Source organism: Chelonia mydas, chromosome 10 (assembly GCF_015237465.2).
Source record: "Chelonia mydas isolate rCheMyd1 chromosome 10, rCheMyd1.pri.v2, whole genome shotgun sequence".
Lineage (NCBI taxonomy): Eukaryota > Metazoa > Chordata > Testudines > Cheloniidae > Chelonia > Chelonia mydas.
Window position 1 is genome coordinate 19805180 of NC_051250.2, and position 21674 is coordinate 19826853.

The following is a 21674-nucleotide window of genomic DNA, read 5'->3' on the forward strand; positions in this document are numbered from 1 at the left end:
GTGGGGGCCTGAGCCAGTATTTAACTCCTCAGAGGGAACCCTTACAAAATGGAACCTGGCTCTTTTGCTGCTGAGAGTACCTGGCAGAAAGATTGAGGATGCATTTTCATCATTTTATGGTTGGTTTTTCATGTGTACCACAGTTGTTAATGTGATACGGATGTATAAGTACAGTAGAGAGAAATGCTTTAGAACTTGGGTGGCTCTTGACTGATTCTTACCTGTATCTATAGTGCCAAGTGTATGTATTGCCAGTTTCCTTTACTATAAATGCTATTGTATTATAGTAATGTTGCACACTTTGATTTATTGGACGAGCCACTCAGGCCACCTCTCTGCAGGATCACCCACTGGCATGGGTGGTTTGTGAGAGCAGCATCTGTCTTATGACTGGTCAGTTTAAGGGCTGCCAGTGCCAGATGCTCCCCATTGGGGTCAGAAGCACCCATTGCAGTTCCAGGCAAAAAAGTTTTTCCTTCCCTTTTCTTGATGTGGTTTGTTCATTGCCACTAAAAGAATGTTAAGGTTATAATGTTAGGACGCTGCATTGTGTCTCTTGAAGAGCTTTGATTCTACCCTTTGAGCAAAGAATGGAACTTGCTGGTGCACTTCGCCTTCCTTGAGCCATTTCGTAGGCTTGGCTAAAAGTAGTGGTAAGCTGTAAGAGTTTGACGTAGGAGATATGCTGTACCAATTGTGTTTCATAGAGGTCATTTTATGTTGGTGGTAGTCCAGTGTGGTAGCAGTGCACTAACAGGAACCTTTAATTTATATTCACCTCAAACAGAGGACCAGGAGTGAGTTAGGCCAGGATCTCCAAGTGAGGATTAGGATACTGGACTTCAAGAATTAAGCATTAGGACTAGAAATCACAAGACTTGTGCAATATTTCTCACTGTTAAAGACTTCTATTGTGCTATTTGACTGCTATAGGCTTTGGGTAAGTGGCTTAATATATCTGTATCTAGTTCCTTATCTGTGAAATAGAGATAATATGTACCTGTTAATAAACTGAAGGGATTCAGAGAAGAGCAACAAAATAACCCAGGAAGCTAGTCAGATTGACTAATGAGTAAATATTAAAGAAATCTATTTCAGTATTGTGGGTAGAGGTGGGTGAAATTGTACATTTGAATACTAAGTTTGCTAAAAAATGCAGTTTCAGGGCAAATAATGTTGGCCAAATAAAATAATGAAGAAAAATTTAAAAAGAAGAAATGGTTTGTTTTTAAAATTTTCAGAATGAAACATTTCAACTTTGTTTCAAATTATGTTTTGTTTAGAAATTTAGCCAGATTTGTTTACAAAATTTTTAAAAGATAAAAACACCTGAAAACGTAATACAACAAAACAAAACAAAACACCCTCAATTTCAGGTTTAGCAAAACATTTAATTCAACCCAAAACAATTTTTCCCAATTTTTAATTTAATCAAGAAAAGCAAAAAAACTCTGTTTCAGTTTGAAACTGAATGGGGTGTTTGGTTTTTCTCGGGGGGAAAGGGGAGAAATCAGTATGGCCACCAAACCAAAAAGTTAAGTATTTGCTTAGCCCTAATCATGGGCTAAGATAACTAAAGGAAGGACAAAAATCTACAAATAAGAACAGAGAAGTTTTCAGTGTGGTATGTGGCAGTTTTATTAGGGGTAGTAAAAATTAAGGTGAGAGGGAATATTAAGCTAAATATCAGAAAAAAACTTTATGAAAGTGAGGTCTTAGGCTTTTGAAGATCCATCACTTGGAAATCATACAACTAGGCAAAACCATTAGAAAATGTGCTCTTGGGAACAATTCTTTATTGGCAAGAAGATATACATAGTTATGGTTTTGGCCTTCACAACATCCCCTGGCAAAGAGTTCCACAGGTTGACTGTGCGTTGTGTGAAGAAGTACTTCCTTTTTTTTTTTGTTTTAAACCTGCTGCCTATTAATTTCATTGCGTGATCCCTAGTTTTTGTGTTATGTGAAGGAGTAAATAACATTTCCTTTTTCACTTTCTCCACACCAGTCAAGATTTTATAGACCTCTATCAAATTCCCCCAGTCTTTTTAATCTCTCCTCCAGAGGTAAACTGTTCCATACCCTTAATCATTTTAGTTGCCCTTCTCTGTACCTTTTCCAATTCAAAAATATATTTTTTGATATGAGGCTTCCAGATCTGCACACAGTATTCTTGTGGCCATTTGGTGCATATGTCATCTGTTTTGATGATGTCACATTGAACTAGTCCCTTGTTCAGAATCACAGGGGTTAGAAGTCAGAGGCATTTCAGACTGTTCATATAGCTCTCAAAGAGTATTAGCATATGCTATGCTATAGGCATAGAAATTTCAAATCAGCCTTTTTGGACTAAAATGGCATACAAAAAAGGAATCCAGTCAGGAGATCTGTTTTCTGCAAAAAGAGAGAAAAGAATACATAATGTTTTGTCATCAGTGGAGGTAGAATGAGGTCTTTAACTCACAATGAATTTGGGATTAGCTACCATCATCTCTCTGCTGTCTTGAGGTTTCGCAAGCTGCTCCGCAATTAGCTAAAGCAGCAATCACCTAGGAAGCCAAAGCCCTAAAATGAACCCTCCCCCACAAGACAGCAATTATTTAATTAGGTTTTGCCACACATCTCACAATAACGGCTTCCTCAAAAGAAGTCCTAGAGGAAATAGTAAACCAGTGCTATGACCAGCTAAATAGGCCGGGGATGAAATGAGCATGACTAAGACTGAGTGTGTCAGTAAAGGTGCCACAAGGAAATTGGATATATAGAGGTTAATGGAGTACAGCTAAACCAGGCTGACCAGTTTAAGAACCTGGGTGGTTGGGTTACAGAAGACGGTGAGCTTAAATGTGAGATATAGTCCAAACTGGGAAGTGCTGGAAGAGTGTGGAATAACATCTCGAGTGTTGTCTGACAAGCATATGCCACTGAAACGGAAAGCCCAACTGTGTAGAACAATGGTGCAAAAGCATAGGTGGTAAAGAGACTGCAGGTTCAATGTCAGCAGGTGTTTGAGATAAGATGTCTTTGCTCTATAAAAGGAGTTACACAAAGAGACAGATTTCTAAATTAAGGTATTAGGATGGAAGTTAAAGTTCATGTTGTGGCTGACAAAATCCAGGAAGCATGACTTCACAGGTTTGGACACATACATTATTTTCACCAGGTTCTCTTCATTCATCTGTAACAGCAGAGGGTGGTAGAAAAGAAACCCTGAGGAAGCAATGGATAAATTGCATCAAAGCAGATGGTAAGCAGGTGGACCTTGGACAGATGGCACATGACCCAACTCCAGATGATGAGATAAGGGGAAGAAGTGAACAGAGAAGGAAAGAGGCAGGAGTAAATAAATCAGATAGAAATCTAGGTGGTAAAGGAAATGGGGTCGAAATGGCAGCAGGAAAGACGCAGGGGGAGTATGCATGTGCATTATGTAGGTCACCCACTTTTGCCATCTACTTTAGGTGTCTGGGATCTTCTATCCATAATACATAATATACGTTTCCTTTTTAGCTAGAAAAACATTTCTTTTTTTCCTTTTTAAGTGAATCACCCTTTGAAGGAAATGAGTTAAAATTATGCAGAAATAAGGTTCACAGACTCAACTAGTGTGCAACCTCCAACTCCATGTTTCCTCCATTTCTACGGATAGTAAACTATATAGGCATCTAGCATCAAAGGCATCTCTGTGGCTTAACTTAGCTAGCTAAACCAAAGTATAGCAAACCAATGCATTGTGCCTGTAGAAAACTCCCACTAGCAAGGAAACTCAAACACAAATAGTAAAGCTGAAAAGGAAATAATCATGAAAGTAATAGAAATGATAGTACCAGAGTCTCCCTGGAGTTGTCTTCAAGGCTGCATATAGGCACTTTGAGCCCAATTCTCCCCTCACACCAGTTTTACAGGTGAATTCCATTGACTTCAATGGGTTTACTCCAGTCTTGAGCTGCTGAGAGCAGAATTTGGGTCTTTCTGTTTGGATCAGAGCCTTGTGCAGGGGAGTTCCCTAAGGGCTGACAACATTCTCTTCCCCGAGATGGCAGAGCAGCAGTCCAGCCACAGGACAGTGCAGTCGTCTCCACATCAGGAAGGGGTTGGCATATGCATCCACATAGTTACAGATTAATTAGCCATTAAAAAGTACCCATTTAAAAAACAAATACACACCAAACCTTCAGCGTAGGGTGGATGAAGCTTCTGCTGAGTGAGCGCAGCTCCATAGCACACGTGGATATGGGACCCTATTTTCCAAGTTCCCTCCATCCTGGCCCTCATGCAGAGGAGTTGCACTAGTTCTGGTGACCGCTAGGCAGCCTGGGAGGTGGGGCCAGGATTTGCCCAATGGTGGAAAACTGGTGGGATTATGTAGTTCTGTACTGGTAATGAACACAACTGTCATTAATAATGGCACAAAGCAATTCAAGGCACTCGCACTGCCTACTTTAGTGGCAAGATTACATTAATGAAACTAATTTTAAACATGGTTTTAAACTCTCCCCCTAGGATAATCTGTTTTAAGTATGATTTGTCTGACCATTGAAAGGGAAATACCCATTTTTATGCTTTTGACTGGCAGAAGCATGTTGCTTTACCATTTTCTAAACAGCTATGCCTGGCTAGGCAACAGTTATAAAACTACCTCTGCCAACAAACTACCAGTGCTGTCCTCATTGTAGACACGCCTTTAAAGAGAAGATGTTATACAAAGTCAATACAACCAGCAAACTGGTTAGATTACAGATTAAGTGCTCTTTAATAGTCAATCGGGTGGTCAAATAATTCACCATGAAAGTGCCAATTGAGGCCACTTATTATGAACTGCAATTTACAGATATCTGTTAAAACATGCTCACTGTAGTAGTGGGATTTTGTGTGTCACCAATTTCAGTTCTAATCTAGCCAATGTGTGTGTGTTTCTTTGAGGCTTTCCAGGGTGGTCAAAGTACTTTTGGGGCTTCTGGTAAGGATCCCTGTTTCATGATCCCATGAGCCTATCTGACTGATTTATATTAGCCCTCAGTGGTACCTGTACATGTCACAGCAAAGTTAGAGAAAGACTCTAGAAAGTTTGCTCCAGTACAGGTAGCCAGTGGTGAGCTGGAGCCGGTTCGCGCAAACCGGTTGTTAACCCGCTTCCCTGCAGGGGGCGCTGAGCCGGGAAGTGATGTAATTCCTCTTCCGGCCACCGGGGGTGCTGCACTGCAGGAGCCATGTGTGCTGCCGCCTGGCCCTGGACACGAGCCCTGTTGCTGCTGCTCCCCCAACCCCTGGCCCTGGGGCTCCTGCTGCTGCCTGGTGGGTCCCCAGCTGCTCTGCTGGGCCTGGGCTGTGTATTGCTGCTCTCCCCGTGAGTACCCACCACCCTGCCCGCAGCCAGCCCCTGTCTCCAGCCACCCCCTGCTGCACCCCCTGCCCTGCCCGCACCAGCCCCTGCCGCACCCCCGCCCTGCCTGCCGCCAGCCCCTGTCTCCAGCCAGCCCTGCACCCCCCTGCCCTGCCTGCAGCCAGCCCCTACCTCCAGTCAGCCCCTGCCCTGTCTCTAGCCAGCCCCACACCCCCTTGCCTCCAGCCAACCCCGCACCCTCCTGTCTCCAGCCAGTTCCCCACCCCCTGCCCTGCCCACAGCCAGCCCCACACCCCCTTGCCTCCAGCCAACCCTGCACCCTCCTGTCTCCAGCCAGCTCCCCACCTCCTGCCCTGCCCACAGCCAGCCCCACACCCCCTTGCCTCCAGCTAGCCCTGCCCCACGCCCCTGTCTGCAGCTGGCCCCACGTCCACTGGTGCCCTGCAGTTCCTAGGGCAGTAACCCTGCACACCTGCTTCAATGAGGGGGGCAGGGGGCAGCTGGGACCCACACATGTGCACATCCTAGGGTAACCAGACAGCAAGTGTGAAAAATCAGGACGGGGGTAATAGGAGCCTATATAAGAAAAAGACCCCAAAAGCGGGACTGTCCCAATAAAATCGGGACATCTGGTCACCCTAGCACACCCCCAGGGAGTGGCGGGGACCCACACATGTGAAACGGAGCTCATTTCTATTTCAGGCCCATCTTTTTAAAAAAGAACTTTAGGCAGGGTTAACATACATCGTATTTTCCCGGACAGGTCAGGCTTTTTGGTTCTTAAATCGCCGTCCGGGAGGAAAATACAGATATATGATAACCCTGTTGGTACAAAAAATACATACTGGGGCACATCCCTTAGATCAGAACTTTTTATAGGGAACCGGTTGTTAAGATTTTGGCAGCTCATCACTGCAGGTAGCTGCTGTGTAGGTGTCCCCAAATGCCTCTATCGTTACCTTGCAGTTCTGAGCCACACTTGAACAATAACTGCTGGACATGACAAGCTTGGTGATACATCTGTGTCAGCAATGTCTGTTTCAGACTGTTAAAGCATTGTATCTCATTTCCACTTCAGACCAAATGCACTTTGAACTTAGTTTCCGAGAGGACACCCAACTAACACCCTCCTAATTGTCCTCTTCATAGTAAAATATTTTAAATATTTTAAATTAATTTGAGAGTTACTTCTCCAAATCGATCCTGAGGCCAGACTGAGAAATTGTTTTATTGTGGCAGTGCTCAATGAGAATGAAAGGAGGGCTGGAATGTTTAGTCCCTGTCTGAGAGGCTGGAGTTCTGATTACTGGGAAAGCTCAGCAACTTCACTGCTGTGGCAGATCTAGGTTAATCTAGAGCTGGGTGAATGCTGCTAAAAAGGATATTCTGGGACTACTTATTTGGATTTTTAAATTATTCCATGTTGTGTTCATGCCCCGCACTTTCCATGAATATTCTAGCAAACAGGCAGGAAACCTCATGGAAATAGCAAATATTAAGTGAGCAGTAAGTGATTATTGCACAATATTTATGGAGAGCATAGTTTTAATTTGCAATCATGAACATTAATTCATACTGCAAACCTAATTCTCGTTCAATCAGGGAAGAGAAACCTACAAAAGATCTTATATGTCTAACAAAAAGATGTGATTCTCTGAGGTGAAGTACCTGGTTTCATGTAGTGATCAATCTCCCTTCAATTAAAGGCTCCTGAACCAGGATTAGATTTTGTGGGAGCAGAGTTCCTTAAATCCACAAAATTGCTTGTGTGCAAATGCTGGTTAGAGCTGGGATTTCTGACAAAAGAAGTAAGCTACAAGACAGCTTGTGCACAATGTACAGATGGGAAATGATCACTGATCACCCCGAGGCATGTGCTGGTTGTTGGTAAAGATGTGGAACTGTTCACAGATGACTTAGAGCTTGTTGTGTTCATAATTGTTTTTATAGCAACATTCTTGTCATATAAAGGTTAGAGCTGACTTGCAAGCACAGACAAATATTTATTTCATAGGCAGGAGCACCAAGAAAAAATTCAGCTGTAATGTAGATATAGAGAGAGACATATACATTACAGTAGGTGGACAACATTACATAGAACAATTGGTTTGTTCACACTTCTCTGAATATTCCTTAAGTGATGACTACAGATTGTCCAGTTTGTTCATTTTTGTTACTTAATAAGTAGCAGTAATGTGGATTCATGTTTTGATGTAAGACTCACTAGAGTCCTGCTTAGAAATACACATAAATTGGATATCAAAAACCCCAACACTTACACACTCACCTCCATATTTCCCTTAAACAAAGTCTGTAACATTTTTAGAAGTTACACATTTCTAACCTGTGATAAATAGTCATTCTCTGGTTAGTCTAATTTTGGGGTTGGGTCTAAACCACAAAGTTGGAATCCAGATCTAAATTTTCCTGACATCTGGGTGTGTTCAGATCCAGAGATTTGATTCAGCCCTGTCTGTTGTAAAGAAGAGGCCCAGAAGTGAATTCTGGTTATGAAGCTAACGTCTTCAAATTTCAGGAGCTGTTGATTCAGGGTTTTGGTTTGGCCAACTATACAGGAAAGAGCCATCTGTGAACTTCAGAGGTTAATCTAAATTCCACTAGATCTCAAAGTGTTTGGATCTAGAGTTATGATTCCACATTACCCACTACAGAGTAAAGAATGAGTAGCTAAAAAACAGCCATTGCCTATGGGGCCTCACTTCCCTAAAGCCTAATTCTGTAGCTGCTCTACACATGAAACTCCCATTGAAGATCACACTCAGGTCACTTGTAGAGTCAGGACACAAAGCTGCAATTAGTACAAAACAAACAGATGTGTTCGTAGGGGAAAAAAGCACCTTTCAGCTCAATTCAACCTATCAAATAACCCAGTTGTTCTTCACTTTATTAATTCAAAACAATGTTAAATTTATTTATGTGTTTATTTGGCTCCAAGCAGCATGGCTCAGGGTCAAACCAGATAACATATTGGGAAAATAGATCAGAGGAAAGAAACATCTCACTGACTGTGTCCATTTAACTGATTGCAGAAAGGCTTTTAAGCCCATTTGGGAAAATATGAAGTGTGAACAAAGCTTGACAATCATATATAAACTTATGAGCACCAACCAAATAAAACACATAGGGCTCCATTTACCACAAAAAGATACAGCCATTCCATAACTTTTCTCTTTTGCATACACTAATGTTCAGTATGTAATTGGGTGGGTTTGGATGATGATCTAAAAGTATTCATGTGTAAAAGTTTAATACCCTTCTGTTAAGGGTGACACCTATGAAAGGATTAACTGTGTCAGTTACAAGTAGCTACTAGTTAACAATGTCTTGTTCTCCTAGTAGGATTAGCCAAGGAAAGCATTTGGATGGTGTAATCTATTTAATGTGTGTCGTACATATCCAATATATATTGGTTTAATATATTATTGTCACTTCCAGCCTACCAGGAGAGTTGTGTAGGAGGAGTTTCTCTGGAGTTGGATTGAATTGGTTCATTGTAATTTGGAAAAAAATCTCTCTCTCTCTTTATATTTGCATCTTTCTGATCTCCTGTTCCTATAAATTCAGTTCAGATGAGTTGAATTAATCTGATAATAAAATCAGTTATTGTTAGATATGTCTTACAAACTCTGGAACACTATTACTCCAAACATGGAAGTAAAATAAACCTAAACTCTTAATTCATTAGCACATACCATTTTGCTGTGATTCCTACAGTCGGGAAAAACAGTGGTGGTAATAATATAGTAGAGGCAGCAGGATCCTCTTAACAATACCGCTTGATCTCATCATCATCCCTCCTTCCCCATATGTTATCTGTGGTCCACCATGGTATGTCATTCTAGGACCACTACATAGCTGGATCCTGAGAACACACAGCACTGGACTGCAGGTAAAACTGGTAAAGTACTTCCCTAGTGAAAACACCAGCCAGTGTAGACAGTATAGACTGTTGCAGCCTCTGATGGACTTTACCTCTTCCCCTGGCTGCTGTTAAACCATCCTGGCCAGGGAGGGCTTTTATCTCTGATTCAGGAAGAGCCAATGATTTGCTGTTAGGCAAATGTCATATACTATATAAAAAATAAATCTTGGCATGATACCGCTGGACACCGAGGGCTTTACCTCCCTTGTCCCCTTCTCCACCTCACCTTGCAAATGACTGAGGTTAAACACAGGGCTGGGAATTGTCTCTTGGTTTCTGCATCTTTCTGGGACATGGCAAATTATACTTCTGCAGTGATTAGTTGAGGGGAAAAGTCATGGAAGTGGCTCCTTTTTACTGAGTTCTATTTCTATGGAGTGTAATCTGTGGGAGATTGTGCATTTTTTCATTGGAATAGAGCCCTTCAGATTTCTTTCACAAACTATATGAATTTACAAAATTATTCTTTTTTTGCACAAAGCTAACCTAACTTTTCTGGAAGGAGACTGTGCACAAGACATTACATCCTACTCTAGTTCACAACTCATTGCTCTTGGTAGCTTGAAGAAAAGTAACAAATGTTTTAGATAACACTACATCTTTGTTTATTTGGAAACACATTTATCTCTACTTTGCTGTAGAGTTTCATCATTTTCAGGGGGGTTTGGGGACTGTGAAATCCTTCACAAAATGTAACCTAGTGTAGCTGTAGGGAGCAATTTTCCCTTGACATATAGACTTGATGTTCTAACATGTCTTTTCTCTCTTGAACTTTTATGATTTTCTGATGCATTGGTATTTAACTTGATACAAATGGTAGTAAATGGCCACGGTTTTCAGAAGTGACTAGTGATTTTGGATGCCCAACTTGACACAACTTAAGTGGTGTGATTTTCAGAAATTACCAACCAAGCAGGCTCTGTTAAATGTCTCAAGTGGGGCCCCCCCAAAACTGAGGCATCTAAAATCATTAATCGCTTTTGAAAATTTCAGCTAAGTATCTTTTAAAAAGCTACAGTCATGGAAAGAAGTACATTTCCAAGATATTCTGTGATGGGTTTTATCCACATGACTCTTACTAACTTTGAGAAGCTAAATGGCTATGAACCCTCACTTGACATATATACTGTATGAGTTCAGTTTTCAAAGAAAATGGGTGGTATTTGCAGAAGCATCCAGTACCAAGTCTGCTTGGATTGGAGTCCAAAGGTGAAATCTCCATTGACTTCAGGGGGAGCAGAGTTAGGCTGTGGAAAATCTGACTATGCACAGTCTAGTAATTCATTGCAAGACTTGTGGCCCTCAGGATCCTTGATTCTACTTCTAAATGAACCACCGATTAACACTGGACAAGTCACTCACCTTCTATGCCTTACACAACCCAAGTGATAAAAAAGTAGATAAAACTAAGACTTCACTGATAAACCAGATCTTCCACCTGATCTGATCTGTAAATTCTGAAAATGAAAGGATCACTTTAATTACTGATACTTTAGTTCTGTTCCCTCAAGACACCAATTACAAATGCCTGATTACAACCATGTTCACAGATGCTTAGCTCTCTTCGCTGTGCTTGTTCTTTTTAATTTAATTGTGATAAGGTGTTCTACTGCCACTGTACTGTGGAGATGTACCCCAATCATGAATGCCCAATCACACAAAGGTCTGTTTTGGGACTCTCTTTTAATTGAATTTGCTGTCCAGGCCCACCTCCCATCTGGAAAATCCTGCTGATTTCTCCCCATCCCTCAGGAGAATCTGACCTTCCTAGATGTGAATCCCCAGCAGTCTCTCCTATCTTGACCAAGGCCAGTCATCTACCAGAAAGTCTAAATACTCCTATTAACCCCCCTCACCCCCCCCGCCCCAATCTCCAAGTCATCTCTCTCCCTCTATCAGTTGCAGCCTTGTGATTAGCCTATTATCCAGGACACCCAGCTTTCCTGATTCATCAGTATACACAAAGAGATGTATTAAATATCTAATTCCTCTTTCAGACCTTAAATTTGACACTTCCTGAGGAAGTCCCACTCCTAACACTACCTACATCCTTCCTCACCCCTGTTAATAATATACAGCCATCCAATATTTCTGTTAAGACACTGCTCGTGATAGAGAATAAGGGACTGGTCCAAAGCAATGAGAAGGTATCAGAAACTTCAGGGGGGTTATTTGATTGTCCACAGTCTGGTTGATTTTTTTTCTTGTGCATTTTCCTTAAAGTTTATTCAGATTATAAACAATTCCCTGCTTTGATGCACATTTTATACTGACCCTGCAACCAGCCTGACACAAATCTGGGTACACCAAATTCTGACCACTCCAGAGGTGAATGTGAAGCTATATGTCAGCACACATGCACATCCATATAGTACTTTGATTAAAATATTTAAAGTGCTGCTTTAATATTTAAACTTGAATATTTTCTCCTCCCTTATTTCTGATCCCTAAGGAACATTTTGCAGTAACATATGTTCTTTGTTTCTTATGCCTGCTCCTCTGCTGCTCTTTATTCTTTTTGTAGTATGGTTCTTGAAAGAAGTCTGTGACAGCGAAACAGGTGGTTTAGAGATGCAAATGCTACATCTTGGACCAATACAGCTCAGGCATATATAGTATATAATGATATATACTAATTTGAATGTTTACACCCCTGAATCTGAACTAGTCACTGCTTCAGCTCTTTCAGAAATGTTTAACATCTACCTTTAGTTACATAACTTGCTGATATTTTTACTGGCTTCCCCTGCTGTAACTATTATTTCCTGTGGGTTTATATGTAGTGTTCTGCTTATCCAGCATTAAGAAATGGTTGTTCAGCTTGAAAAACTTTTTTTCCTTTAGGCACGTTCCACCATCTTTTTTTTAAAGCACAATATTTTCACATCAGAACATCTTCATTTAGCTACTTACACCCATCACAACATTCACCGAAACATATGATATACTAGTCACACAAATGCACCATCTTACTGACAGCTAGTAAAGGGACAACTATATTTTATATGTGTTCATCTGCATACCAACTGAAATGTGAAACACAGATGTATCAGACCTAATTGTTTTTCCCTTGTTTCAAAACCACTTTCTTAGGTACTGCTATCTTTTTAGTACCGAAAACTTCACCTTTTATGTTTATTATTTTTAATCTTGAAGACAGAATTTGGGGACATATTGTCTTTTTATAATACTTGACAGCTAAAGTTTCCCATGGCCATTAAGAATCTGAGTAATAGCCCTTTTCAGCACCCTGCTTCATAAGTTTAAATGATCCTGATGCCTTCATGTTTTTCTCCCCTTCTGGACAGCAACCTATTTAGCCTGTGATACATAATCTCATAGTGCATTTAGTTGTGGTTTTAATAGTTGACTGCACTCTCAGTATTATTGCATCTCTGCAAGGTGGAGGGCTTGTAAGCCAATAAATGATGCAGTGTTTGAATTTACACCAAAAACTATAGCTGTGCCTGCAAAGAATTTAGCAGAAACCAATATCCAAATGGACAGGTAATCTCTATTTGAATTGGGTTATTTAAAAGTGACAAAGGACATTTGACCACAGGGTCACTGAAATGCCATAATAAAATACAAGCCAATGAGCAGGATCTTTGTTGTTATCTGTTCCCTGTGAAGAACTGAAAATGAAACTAAACAGCAAAGTAGTCAAATGTCGTACTAGTTCAATAAATATTTTGTATGCAACACCGGTTAGTACTAAATTTGCTTCATCTATTGGTTGCACTATATACAGTATCGCTACTCTAAGGTTTCATTTTGAAAAATAGCCAAGACAGGACATTTTTATATTCAGACCGTGGCATGTGTTTGAATAAAATTTGCCAAGCGAAAAAGGTGTATAACAAATCCTACAAAGTGCTGAATTTTTAAAACTGCTATTTTAAACATTATTTGGTAAAATATACACTTTTCTAATTCACTTTTGCCACAGATTTGTATTTGTCTTTTCAGCTATTTTTACCTATCTGTTCTGGTCATTGGACAGCTGCTATATATATTCCTTTATTTTAAGCATGCGCATTGAGTGATCCATGCAAAAGTGAAGGATTCACCATTGGTACATTCAGTACATTACTGTAATGTTTACAGTATTTCTTGATTTGACTATCAGGATGCTTTAAAATCCTTTCACCCTACAGTTTTATCCAATGAAAGCATTTGAAAAAAAGACAGACTTGGTAGAGAGACTGGAGCTACATGATGTTGCATTGCGTGGCCCCACAACAATCTTTAATAATAGCTATTCCTGCTTTGGCGACGGTGGGCTTGCTTGGAGGAGGTTCTGCCTTCTTTTCTGCTGGGGTACCTGTGACATTCAGAACAGGACACCATTAAAACCTAGAGTTAGACCAAACTATTTCCTTCTGCTTTCAGTACACAGTATCCTGCAGTATCACATAGGCCTATCTTCTAGACAGAGTTTATTTTACATTCTTTGAACAATGTTCTTAGTGATGTTGAAAGATACCAGCCTATGTGATGACTGACCCCACCAAAGGAACAGAAGGCCTGCCCACTTAGGTGAGAGAGGGGCCACAGAATCCAGACATCAAACTGAAAAGGGGGGATTTAGGTGTAAATCATATGGTTAAAATGAAGGAACAAGAAAGGGAAACCAAGCAGGGAACCCCAGACAACACCCACTACTCTGAGAAGGAGTCCAAGGAATCAGTGGATACTATCTGGCAGCCCTGGAGACTGAAGTGTTCTGTTACACTGCTGCAGCCCACTCATTACCCTACTGTAAATCCCCCTCACTGCTCTGTCCAAGTGCCTTGGTCCACAGACAGATTAGTGTGTGAGGGTCAGCTCCTCAGTGGGTGTAAATGAGTATAACTCCACTGACTAAGTTCCCTGATCCATTCAGCCCGCAGAGACTGATACCTTTGTTATGAGTTTGGTACCGGTTGTGCTGGTGGTTTTGTGATGCCCAGTACAAGTTTTGTGGAGAACCTCATTTCGCTTTGTCCAACAAATGGTCATCAGATGGGACTAGCTTTCAGCCACTAACAGCCTGTGCCAGATTCAAATTAACTCTAAAGGCAAAAAGGCTTTATATTCCATTGCCAATCCCCTTCCACACAAAGTCAGCTTCTTCTATCAGACCCATGTACTGTGGACATGTACAACTGACCACCATAAATATCATGGTATTTTGAATTCTCTTTATGGACCTGTATGCCACAATATCGGTCAGTGTTATCCTCTATATCTCCCAATGTGTATAATAAGCCAGGATGCTGAGAAGGGATAAATCTTGGGCTAGTGGGAGAGTCTGTGGATTTGGAATGTTCATATGCAGCACTTTCCTTTTGTTGGACTCAGGAAGAGCATCAGTGGCTGGCACTTGATTTATTGTATTCCCATTGAAACTATGGTACATTTTAAAATAGCCAGACTTCTCAGTAATTAAATCTCTCCTTCATATCTTGCCTATGTGGTTTATGTAGGTAATGATGGTGCCCAACTTATATGGTTTGTCAGACACTCAGACAGTCAGAACCTTCACGGTTTACTCCAGTTCCTCTTTACATAATATTCAATTAATAAAGAGAAATAAGCTTTTCCTACTGATGAAAATAAGATAAAAATGCTGTATAGCATGTTATAGTGGGCAGTTGGCCTTTGCAGCCATCTCTCTGTTAAGATTTGGGGTCCTTTTCTTCCTAATTGAAAGTAAAGATTAAAATAAACATGAACTATAGAACTGATGGGTCCCTGATTGAGTTTATCTAAGAGAGTAAGAATGCAGCTATCTGGAAAAATCGGAGGTTCACCCTTTTGACATAATTCTACTGAATAAGGCCTTAATTCAGCAAAGCACTTAAGCATGTGCATTGAAGTCAATGGAACTTGAGTAGGTTTTAAAGTTATGAACATATTATAAGTGTTTTTCTGATAGGGATTTAATGGACAGCAGGTAGGGAAACAAAACCTATCCAAGTGTAGGGAAAATGTATATACTTTGGACAGCTACAGATATAGAAACCAGTTGTGGGGGAAAAAACAAATAGCACTAACACATGTGGTTTGTAATCCACACCTTCTTAAAAGAACCATATGATAAGTTTAAAGTCATGGTCACTCTCCAAGTATATGTCAGAAAATCATGAAGAGAGTAAAGACAACTACTACAGAATAGGAAAATCAGCCATTGCTTATGGCGGAAGATAAACTAACATACATCTCTGAAAATATTACAAAAGGCAAACATACCCTAGATAAGAAGATATATGGTGGTAAAGGCAGCATACACTGGACAGTAAGACTAAAGTTTGCAGTGTTGTACCCATGTAGAGAAAAGATAGGTGAGGTAATATCTTTTATTGGACCAACTTCTGTTGGTGAAGGAGACAAGTGTTCAAGATACACAGGGCTCTTCATCAGGTTCAGACGAAGAGCCCTGTGTAGCCTGAAAGCTTGTCTCCTTTGCCAACAGAAGTTGGTCCAATAAAAGATATTACCACACCCACCTTGTCTCTGTAGTAAGAGTAAAGAGCAGGGTTAGATTAAACAAGTTTAATCCCGGGAAGTACATCTATGAGACAAATGCAGCGTTAGGGAGTTTCTTAACAAAGGGGTAAGTAAATCTGGAAAGGGCTTCACTCATCTATCCTTGGACTAATCCAGTGATGTGCTCCAGTTTTGCAATTGACCTGAATGGGAGTAGGACTGGGTTCTAAACTCAGAACATCCTGTTCCAGCATGCACTGGGCTTTATGTAAAACCCAGGAAGACTTCTCTGATAACAGTCCCTTCTTTGGTTGTTCCAAAGTCCTGTCTAGAAACCTGGAGCATATTACACCCATATCCCTACTACACATGGTATGTAGTGTATAAGCCTTTCAAGATACCTTCCAACCTGCGTAGTTCCTGTCTTGGTAGACAAAAGGGTGGGTCTTTCAATTGTGTTAGCTCAAGCAAGTTGGCTTTATGTGACTGAAAAGCCAAGCTAACCATCATTAAGATATAGACTACCGTCACTATCACATAGGAAATCGTGCTCCCTGTAGTTAAAATTCTAGACTCCTCATAGGTGGAAACGCAGCCAGATAAAATGGTTTCAAGCACATTAATCTGCATTTTAACAGGATTTTTTAAAATCATGTTAAACTAAGTTGATTGAACTAACATGATTGAAAAACACGCTCTTTTTCTATCAAGAGAGGTAGGTAAGGACACAAACTACCGGCTGTGGAAGATCATACACACACACACATTACTAAAATATGCAACAGTTTAAAACTGAGATTTGCAAAGCCACCTAGCACATTTGGATTTAATGTTGATGAGAACTGTAAATCCAAGTTCGCTAGTTGGTTTTCAAAATCTCATCCAAAATGGCTAGAAACAGAAGCTGGCATTTTGTGGTGGTGGTGTGGTTTTTTTTGTTTTTTTTGGGGAGTGGGGTGGGGGGATTTTATATTAGTTCATTTTGGTCTAAGCATTTTTGGGGAGATTTTCAGAGACACAAGTGGGAGCAAGAGCCCACCTCTCATTGACTTTCAGCGGGAGTTGGGTGTCTAGCTGCCCTCTGAGCCTTTGAAAATCTATCCCCTTTCTTGCCAGAGTTTTTCAAATATTTCTTTTCTTTCCCATTTGTTTTTAAATGTTAAACTCACTGGCAGGAGATCGTGTTACTTTGTCTAAGGGTTTTAACTTGATCCGAAGGAATTCAGCCATCTCCTTGTCTTCCTCTTGCTCTCTGTTGGTGCAAAAAGAGGGGGTGGGGGAAAAAAGGTTGTAGAAGAAAAAGCAGCGATTTCTACATTACACAAGGGGCTGTTTCTCTTAGTTAAGGCAAGAGCCATAAGAATCTTATTAATAGCAGTAATGCTTCTTTGCACTTATTTAGCACTTTTCATCTAAAGATCTCAAAGCTCATTACAAACTTAATGAACTGAGAGAGAAATCCTGGCCCTATTGAAGTCAGTGGCAAAACTCTCATTGACTTCAATGCGGCTGGGATTTTATTCTAGTGCTCACTGCTTAACCCTGAGAGACAGGCAAATATTAGCCCCACTATGCCCCTCATTCAGCAAAGCACTTCAGTTAAGCACATACTTTGTTGAATCAGGGCCTATACCAGTAGGAAAACCAAGGCATAGAGAAGTTAAATGGCTTGACAAGGTCACACCACGAATCAGTGTCAAAACTAAAAACCAAACCCAACGGTCCATAATCCCAATTCCCATCTTCTAACCACTAAACCAGGCTCCTTCTAGAAAAAATAGCAAAGGAACATTATGATGTGCTATAATGCTCTCTGTTTAAAAGCCTGTCTAAGTGAAGATTTTGATTTTATTGTCTCATGCTGCCAGAACTCTCATTGAAGTCAACTAGTGTTGTGGTTGTGTGAGGATGGCAGGAGCAGGCCCTCAGGAAATTAACGTCATTTTGCTAGTCTTTAGCATTCATGGAATTTTTGTTGTTGTTCCATTTTTTCAACATTAAAGTGCACATTGGTTAAGAATTATTTCAGTTTAGTGTAGAAAAATCAGATTCATTAGCTACAGATACATTAAAGTAGAAGTACCAATAAATGTTGCAAGTGAGCAATAGAGAGCACTAATGCATTTCCAGCTGTACTGCATGTATTTTCAGTAGTCTAGCAGAATGGCATTTTTGAGGCCTTTATATTCTCTGGTTACCGATGATGCTTTATGCTTCATACACAGAACTAAGGGCTTATCAGCAGTTGAAACGCTACAGTGGCACAGCTGCAGCTGCATCCCTATTGCGCTTCAGAGAAGACACTATCTAGACTCTCCTGTTGACATAGGTAATCCACCTCCCTGAGAGGCAGTAGCTAGGTTGATTTAGCGCAGTCTACACTAGGGGTTGGGTCGACTTAACTATGTCACTTGGAGGCATGGATTTTTCATACCCTGAGCAACGTAGCTTTTCAGCTTAGACCAGGCCTAGGAGTCAGGGCTCTATTCTCAGCTCAGCTGCTGATCTCCTGTTTGATTTTGGGCAAATCTCTTCCCCTCTCTTTTCCTTCCCACCCTTTGCCTGTCTGATCTACTTAGACTTTAAGCTCCTTGGGACTCAAACTGTTATTACCATGTTTATAACTCGTCAATTTTGGTTGGAGCTTCTGTGCATTACAGTAATACAAATAATTGATGATGATAACATGAGCATTATGTATGTGCAAAGACCAATTTATACATGTTTGAAAATCATTTTTTGTTAGAATTCTCTTCCAAGTTTACTTCCCCCATCTAAGCCCAGGTCTACGCTCAAAAGTTAAGTCAACGCAGCTACGTCACCCAGGGGTTTGAAAAACCCACACCTCTGAGCAACATAGTTAAGTCAATCTAACCCTCAGTGTAGACAGCACTAGGTTGATGGAAGAATTCTTCTGCTTCTGCCTCTCAGGAAGGTGAATTAACTACAGCGATGGGCTTGCCAAGTCTCTGAAACAAATTCAGGCACTTTCAGTCCTTACCTTAATCTCTCCACCTCTGCATCATCTACAAGAAAATCTCTTTTTTGCACCAGTTTATGGATCTTCTGAATCAATTCATCCTCTCTTTGTTTCTGCATTTTTGTTTTTTCTTTTTCTGATCAAAAACAGAAAGAATAAGACAAGGGTTAGGTACTCAGATTTCTAACAATACTTGACCAAAGAAAGTCAATGGCCTTTGTCCAGATTTACAGTAGGTGAGAGCAGGGCATGATCCAGGGTCATAATTTTCCAGGCCATAATATTTGCAACATTTTATTATTTGGTAAAAATTCTTCCCTGCTTCTCCTGAAACCACAATGCAAGAACAATCCACCGTTACAGAGAGGGTCAGGAGTGAATGGATATAGTGAGAAAGGGAAACATTTTTTTCAGTGCAAATATATAAGGTTAATCAGTAAATTGTGTTCTTGTGTTCATTTGAGATAATTATTGGCAAGTCCTAAAGGCCAGCCAATCCATAAGCCAGGGTCTAGAAAGGTGACCCCAAGGCAGGTATATAGGCTCCTAATGAAAGCAAGGCACTGCAGTCCAATGATGCTACCTTGCTGGGGATGATCCCTGCTACCTGTTTGTTCTGACAGACTGCTTCTGCTCCAGGTTGCTCTTGTTTCTGACTGGCTTCGGTCTGTGCTTGCTCCTGCTCCAGCATCTATTCCAGCCACAGCTCATCAGCTGTCCTGCCACTAGGACACTGGATTGGGTATCAGGAGATATGAGTTCTGCTACCAGCACTGCCACTGAGCTGCAATGTGGTGTTAGACAAGTCATTGTTATGACTCGCCAGAAAACAGAAATCCCCCTCTGTGAAAATCTTCATGTTTTGAAAAACATGTTTTTCCATGTTTCCCAAATCAGGACGAAAAGTTACAAGTGCAAAATTTTCATGGGAAGGGATTTCCAGAAAAATATCGTTTGGGGACAATTACAGGGGAATTTTTTGGGTACCTCCCTGAAAGGCTCTTAGCAACTTCACTTTCCCCCTGCAGGCAGAAAGAGAAATTGACAAGAGCCTTCAAGACAGGCTGCCAGAGGCTGAGCACCCAGGCTCTCCTCCTGGCTACTAGCTACTTTTCCTCAGGCAGAAAGTGAAATTGACAAGAGCTTCCAGGTGGGCAGATGAGGAGCCATCATTTCAATTTTCCTAATGGAAAATCAAATTTTCTGCAAAATTGAAATCTTTTGGCAAAATGAAAAATTTCAGTCTTACAAAAGGGCCATTTTCTGTTGGAAAATCATTCCAACAGAAAATTCCTGACCAGCTCTAGTCACTGTATCTCTATTTCCCCGACACTCTTTGTCTTGTCTATGTAAAATGTAAGCCCTTCAAGGCAGGGACTGTCTCTTGCTGCATGTTTGCACAGTGCCTAGCACAATAGCTGTACTGTGATATTAATAAAAAAACATTAATTAGTTCAAAACCTTTGCTAAATTTTCAATCTAGAAATCCCTCCACGGCACCATTTAGAGTTTATTTTCCTAATCTCCTTAAGAAGAGCATTTTTCATTAAGGGCACAGTTCCATTAGAATAATGGCAAAACTCCCATTCACTTAATATGGGAATGTGATCAGGCCTCAGATAAGATGGAGCAACCTATGTGACATCTCTGCCTCTCCCATTGTAATTTGGTACACACAGCAACATCAAAATATCAACTCTGATCAAAGTCACACACTAGAATTATTCCATTATAGTGGAGCTAAATAAAACTATTTTTTACCCAAATTTCAAAAGTCAGTGTAATCAATATTGTCCTAGTTAATCAGACAAAAACAGAGCCAATTTATCATGACTAGATTGTCTGTCTGAAAATGATCATTTCTGTTGAAGGATAGATTTGGCTGTCACATGCTAAAATTCTTGTAAATATGAGAGCTTAGGAGAGAGATAGTTCAAAGGTATAAAACAAATATAGTTAAGACAAAACTCCCTAGGGCTAAAACTGAGCAAGTGGAGCAGTGATGGGAAAGCTAGAGGCTAATTCTAGCCAATACATTTCCTTAAAGAATTCAAAGTTTTTATGAGCAGAAAGCAAAGCTTCACATTAAATCAAGAATTTTTGTTTTCAGTCGTGGAGTTGTGGAACTGAGCTCAGAGAAACATCGAAAGTCCCTGGGATACATCTACAGTGTGATGCATTCAATATATCTTGTTCATTGACCAAATTTATAAGGGCTCCTAATACTTCTAAAAAATCCAGACATTTGAAAAGAGTTGTTTATTACAGCTTAATGATTTGCCCAAGGGCTCCAGCTGCATTTCCCACTGGAAATTTCTGCAATAAATCCACATCTTTAAAAAATGGGATAAAGGCATTTTGAAAGTTGGCTTTCAGAGATAATGAAATTCTGTAAATCTGAGCCTGGAAAATCATTATTCCTTGGAGAACTGTAAGTTACAGTTTGCCAGTGAAAGAGGAAATAAACAATTTGTAATGCACAACAAGGCTACTTTGTTTTTCATGAGAAGTATGTTTAGTTTTTTATGAAAATAATATCTTTTACTCAAAAAATTAAGTGTGCATGTTATCATCAAATTCTGTCGGTGCTTCCAAGATTCCTCATTGTTACCTAAAATGGGCATGGGATGGCGGAATACTTGGGCATAATGTCAATGAACGCTTAATCTTAACATGTGCAGCAGAAATAAGAGAGGATATTTAAAACTGATGACTGCTGGACCATGCTGCAATGAGCCTCCTTCTCCCATCATGGAAGGTACGGAGCAGCCGCCACTATGCCACTATGTTACATCAATTTGGAATAAATGGGCCCAAAGAGTCAGCAGTGTTAGCATGACTCTGTCAGTGTCCAACATTAAACAGCATTGTGAAGAATGGCCATTTTTCCTGCTTTTGACCAACAGACAGGAGGGGAAGAAGAAACAGGATAGTAA

At 40.5% G+C, this 21674-nt stretch overlaps 1 protein-coding gene across 2 annotated transcripts in view; it reads right to left on the minus strand.

Annotated features, from left to right (window-relative positions):
• Positions 1 to 9111: 9111 nt before the first annotated feature.
• Positions 9112 to 21674, minus strand: part of BMERB1 (bMERB domain containing 1) — a 99213-nt gene continuing 86650 nt past the window's right edge. For both annotated transcript variants that reach the window (XM_007058142.3, XM_043523227.1), the window contains exons 4-6: positions 18760 to 18874; positions 16928 to 17010; positions 9112 to 13611 (exon numbers count right to left, since the gene is read on the minus strand). In XM_007058142.3, the coding sequence (XP_007058204.1) occupies positions 13499 to 13611; positions 16928 to 17010; positions 18760 to 18874 (311 nt within the window). In that variant the 3' untranslated portion in view covers positions 9112 to 13498. The remainder of the gene's footprint in view (positions 13612 to 16927; positions 17011 to 18759; positions 18875 to 21674) is intronic.